We start from the raw sequence: 5,758 nt of genomic DNA, 5'->3' as shown, positions 1-5,758 counted from the left end.
TTTCCTAAGGTCCCTCCATTGCGCTAACTCACTGTCATCTAAACTAATTTGCTCAGCTTTCAACTCGAGACTAATGGCAGCCTTTTTCAAGTTTTCGATCTCGACATCAATTTTTTAAAACTTTTGGCAGCTCCAATTTCTCAAGGCATGTTTAACATTTTTCAAACGGTTCCTGAAGATGCAGTCCTTTCGAGAATTAGCAGTGATGGGGGGGTACCAAGCATCACGAATGATTTGGTCGACATCTTCTTCGTTTAACCAAGCATCAAAAATTTTGAACGGTTTTGGGCCAAAATTTTTCTCCTCATCTTTAAGTATAATCGCACAATGATCTGACCGTTCTCTATCCAACGCAACAACTGATAAATTATTCCACATTTATTGGAATCTTTCATTAACCAAGAAGCGATCTAGTTTGCTAAACTTAACCCCGTCTTCGCTAACACGAGTAAACTTCCTCCCACCCAACGGAATTTCTATCAAGCTATTATTTGCGATGAAATCATTGAATCTTCTTGCTCTATATTCAACGAATTCGCAATTGAATCTTTCAACCCTATCCCTAACCTCATTGAAATCACCTCCTAGAACCCACGCTTCATCACTGCCATCCATTGTTGTTGTCAATGAATCCCATAGTTTGTTTTTACTCGCATCATCATGAGGCCCGTATATATTGAGGATGTTTATGTTCTTTTGGTTATCTTTCCATACCCCTTTAACACCAAGAACACAGTCGAAATTGAACACACTAGAAGCCTCAAAATTTTTTTTATCCAAGATAATTAGTTGCCCCCCGAGTTACCTACTTTAGCTTTCTGAACAAAATCACATTCATGGGAGCCCCAAATCGAAAAAATCCATCTAACCTCAACCAAATTCAGCCTAGTTTCCTGTAGAACTAAAAAACCTGGTTTCTTTTTCGATATGATTTTCCAAACCCACCCCGATTTTTCGTGTTTAGTCCCGATACAAAAACCCCTACTATTAAGAGATATGATCTTCATGATTAAACAAAGGAATTCGAAGAGAAGACAGAAAGTACTTACTGGGAGGAGGGTTTCTCCTTCCACTTCAAACCAAGTTTGGTGCCATATTCTCTAACCCCCATCATATGAACCGAATTCAATGATGTCGAACTTGTCTTTTCATTGGTTGACTTCGAAGTGATTATTTGACTTTCTGAACATTAAGAACATCTAGAACGAAGAGGACCTTCAGGATTTGGATTTCTAGCCATGCTTTTGAGATTCAACATTCTTGAAGACGTTTTCCACTTTCTCATACCTGCCCAGCAGCATCTCCTACGGTTCTGATAAGATTCTCGTTTATTACGACTCACCAAGTGTTCACAAGGATTAGCGTTTTGACTCTTTGATTTTGGCTTCTGATAATTGGTTTTACGGTGGTTGTTGGTAGAAAACATGGCGTTATTAGCATTCTCCATATGGTCACTAGGGCCCAACGGTGTTGCTTCTTAGGCTGGAGCAGATGGTGGTTCACTATCTTCCAATGGACCAGTAGAGGCCTCTCCAGATTTACATTTAAAGATAGGCCTAGGAGTGCTAGATCCACAATTATCATTATCACGTACTGGGCTTTCAGGACCAACTGAGTTTTTAACCCTACTAGGGATAACATCTTGGTTTGAATTATCCACAATATGACTATTGAACGCGTGATTATTGGGAATAGGAGAACTAACTGGAGAAACGTGTTTCAAACCGTTACTAGGTATGTTGGAAACAGAACAGCCGCTACACTCTCTTTCACAATCGTTACTGCAGTTTTCTTGGAAAAAGTTTCTAGTCCCAATGTAACCTGACTCTCTAACTTCTGATGGACGATTTTCCGAGCAATTATTGTCGCCGGAGATATCATTAGCTGCTGGAGGAAAGCCTTCAACGACGTTATTGACACGATTGCTAGGGTTTTTAACAATTAGTTCATCTTCTGATTCATATGAGCCAAAACTATCAATGTTATCTTCCGAATTATCATGAGTGTCGTTGATAAACTCATCTTCTTCCTCCTCCTTATCGAAAGACCTATCGTGATCCTCTTCATCTTCATCACTGTTCGTATCTTTAACTTATACGTTCTCATTGAAGGCGATCTTCATGTTGATGTCTTCTCTAACGTGAGTTTGGATTATACTATTGTCATGGATTATACCGACATTACCATCAATATGGGACTGGTCGCGTGAGAGGATTAGTACTCTTCCATGATCAAGATTCTGAATTGTATGATTGATACTGCAGTTGACCAGTTCGAGTGTTTCACCCCATGTATTAGCCACTCTTGTAAACACCTGTTCATTCCAGCATGATACTGGCACACCGGTAATTATTAGCCAGACTAACCTTTGTTTAGTAGCATGATACTTACCTAAGAAATGTGTCTTGCTACACCATTTATGAATTGCACTGTCTTTGTTTTCCAACACTCTCTCTGCTTCAACCGAAGAATAGAACACCCATAAGACTTCAAGCCCACCAAGGTACTTAACATCACAATGGGTTAATCCTTCTGCCCTGCTTAATTCACCAATCTGTTGAATGATTTCCCAATCTTTTACTACACCAAGAATCGATTTTTTAGCCAGGTGAGTGAAGCAATCTGAATCTTGAATGTATACTTTCTTGCATTCACCCGTTGTACACTTTTCTTCTTTTTTCTCAGCCTTTGCATTTAGTTTTTCTCTGAGGTCCGGCTTATTAAGCCTTTCCCTGAGGTCATAGATCTTGTTTCCGGCCACTGTACTATAGCATCTTTCATCCCTAAAGGCGCTACCATGGTTCCATGTGGGCTTATTAGGGTTCCTGGATTGGTGTTCCTTCTGTGGTAAATGGTTAATGTTTGGACCCTTTCTTTCAAAAGCCTTGAAAACCCTAATTGGGTTTTCACCGAATTTGATCTTTGCCAGCGACTGTAGCATGAGGTCTGCATCTTTCACGTTGCTAAATCTAGCAAAAGCAAATCTCTCACCTCCCTTTAACCTTTTACTAGCCATGTAAACATCTCAGATCTCCCCGCATTGCTTGAAAACCTTCCACAAGTCGCCCACATTCCAACTTTCGGGGAAGTTGAAGAACATGTACGAGGTCAAGTGGATTCCGAATAGCCTAGTTAATCGATCTTGTAGTCCCCCGTTGTATCGATCTCGAGTATCCTTTGTGCCTGCCTGATTTTTTGAGAATTCTCTCCTCGCTCTCTCTCCTCTCTTTCTCTCTCACACACCCCATTTTTTTTAGTAAAAAAAAAATTTTATAGTGAATAGTCTATTAACTCTTGCCACTACTATTGACTTTTAAATATTAAAAGCATTCTCAAATATTGAAATCTTTAGCATTCATTCATTAATTACATGATACAAAGTACTCCAGCTTATTAGCTAACACACGTTTATAGTCACTAATACATTAAAAAGGCATAATCATTTAAAGAAGTGTGTCCAATGTTTTAGTGGAAATTGTTAGGTCAAATCTTGAAAAAAAAAAGTCAAAATCTCATGATCCAAGGCACTAATGTCATAACAGTTCTGTAACATATTCAAACAGAGAAATGTATATCTATTCTTGACAAAAAAGAGTGGTTTATACTTCACACCAATAGATTAAGGAATAGAAATGAGTGATTAAGAATCTTGATTTGTGCAAGGAACCAATTTCTTTTTAGCCTGATCACTGATCAATAACAATAATAAATAGAACATAAAACAGTATATATCATAGGATGCTTCATATTAGTGGAATATAGGTTCCAACTTATGGTCAACAAAGGTCAACCTTCAACCCGAATAGAATCTTGGATTATGTTGCTCAGAAAGTTGTTACTGAAAATGGCATACGGATATTTATCTGGTCGTGCGATACCAGATTATAGCATCCATATGCTAATTCGAGCACCATATAAGTGTGCCACATGTTAATAAGCTTTTGTTGAGATTTTAAAGTTTATCTTAATACTTGACCAAAAATTACACAATCCATACAAACTAGTCTTCTCAAGAGCTAAACCAAACACTAAAAATAGTTAAAATATTCACATGACTGCTAACAGAATACCGAAAAAAACACCATGTAAAGGACCAATAATAACTACCCAAATCGAAGCTAAAACAAGGAGTGCAATCACACCAAAATTTTTCATTGATGGTTATATGTATTGTTTTGCATCTGAAAAACATTACTCTGAGGTGCAATGTAAGTATCATATAAACCACCATCAGCGCCATTATCGTCCCCACAAATACAAAAATTCACATTTGTTTGGTTAAAATCCATAGTCGTGCTTTCACTATTCAGCTGATTCAATTGAAACATGCGTTGCTCCGGTGCATTGATTGTTTTATATTCCGACAAAGGGAAGATGTTTTCATTTACATGGTTGGTTGTTATGTCATGAATGCTTGCTCTTCTTTTATGTTTCCCACCCGAAATTTGTCTGATGAAATACTTTTGAGCATGACTTGCAACTTGTGTTGGTGTTCTTGTCACAACAAAGTTTCTTGAAATGTTTCTCCAATCTCCTTTGCCATACTTTTTTAACCCCAATAAAAACAATCTATAATCAAATTCATATATACCCATGTCAATTCAATAATTCCCATGTGGGAAATCAATATTAAAACAAAAAACCATCATTTCCTAATTGTTTATATATATAAAACTGCTTCCCTCCTTATTTTAATACAGAATTAAAAGATAATGAAATAAAACAATTAGAAAATAAATTCCAAACTGTTTGACCGCGTACGTACATCTGAATAAAAGTACTCATCTTGATTACCTAAACGCGGAAAATCTCATGCGTTCGACCATTTCATAACGCAATAAACGGGTAAGCAACTATAAATAACCACTCATATAGAATCACAAACTTTTTATCCCAAGCTTAAATCTGTAAAAGAAAAGGTAACAAAAAACTTACTTATGCTCTTCTTCAGTCCAAGGAACACCCTTTTTTCTTTCTTGTTCAAGCGGCCGACCCGCGGCCAAGACTGACACGGCGGCGGTGGTCGATGATCGCTTTCCTAGAGCGCTATATGGTGATGTGGCAAGATCATCAAATTTATTATTGTTTCCCCATTCTAAAGTGAAAGGAGAAGTGCTACAATTAAACCCATATTTCGGATAAAACCCTGCTTCAATACTACTAACATCGTCTTCTAATTCCTTATACTGCCGGATAACATCGGTCACTGTTTTCCCAAGAACCATTTCTGCCACCTTCTGCCACCTGTCAGGTGTATCTTTATCAAACTTAGCAAGAGCATTTTCAAATAATTTGTTCTCAATTGGAGTCCAAATTGTGCTCTTTAAGCTATCTTCCACCATCCAACTTGAATAAGAGTTTGACATGTATGATGATGATGATGGTGGTGAAAGTATTTCACTTTCCCACTTCATTGAAATTTAATTCAATAATCCATGATAAAAATCAAATCTTTATATGTGTTTTCTCAAGATCAAGAGAAATGTGGAAGGGGTTTACAATGAAAACATCAAATTTAAATCAAGAAACTTTTTTTCTTATGGAAATGGAATCAGAATAGTTTTTTTTTTTTTTCTCTTTTTGTTTGCCTCCACAACCAACCACCCTTTGGAATCTTTAAAAGACCCACCTTTTCAAAATTAAAGAAAAATACTTCCCCAAAGATAGAGGGGGTATGAGAGGTATATATGAACAAAAGCAAATCCACTCTATATATCTCTCTAAAAACAGAAACCACACTAAAAGAACTATACAACTA

The 5,758-nt window shown here is 37.1% G+C and overlaps 1 protein-coding gene across 1 annotated transcript; it reads right to left on the bottom strand.

The window, feature by feature from the left end:
• Positions 1-4,151: 4,151 nt before the first annotated feature.
• LOC139870526 (transcription factor DIVARICATA-like) lies at positions 4,152-5,414 on the bottom strand. The gene is made up of 2 exons (XM_071858313.1): positions 4,936-5,414; positions 4,152-4,569 (listed from the first exon to the last, which is right to left on the bottom strand). The coding sequence occupies exons 1-2, from the start codon at positions 5,412-5,414 to the stop codon at positions 4,152-4,154; spliced, it is 897 nt and encodes a 298-aa protein (XP_071714414.1).
• Positions 5,415-5,758: the final 344 nt, after the last annotated feature.

This window comes from Rutidosis leptorrhynchoides, chromosome 10, assembly GCF_046630445.1.
Source record: "Rutidosis leptorrhynchoides isolate AG116_Rl617_1_P2 chromosome 10, CSIRO_AGI_Rlap_v1, whole genome shotgun sequence".
In the NCBI taxonomy this organism is placed as follows: Eukaryota; Viridiplantae; Streptophyta; class Magnoliopsida; order Asterales; family Asteraceae; genus Rutidosis; species Rutidosis leptorrhynchoides.
The sequence above is the reverse complement of the archived record's forward strand: the minus strand, read 5'-3'. Positions and strand labels throughout refer to the sequence as shown.

What these genes read in the sequence shown, in the direction of transcription:
- LOC139870526 (XM_071858313.1), bottom strand. Translation starts at nt 5,414, where the DNA reads ATGAAGTGGGAAAGTGAAATACTTTCACCACCATCATCATCATCATAC. An exon ending in TGGACTGAAGAAGAGCATAA is followed by an intron (nt 4,570 to 4,935) that starts GTAAGTTTTTTG and finishes ATTTGATTATAG; the next exon opens with ATTGTTTTTATTGGGGTTAA.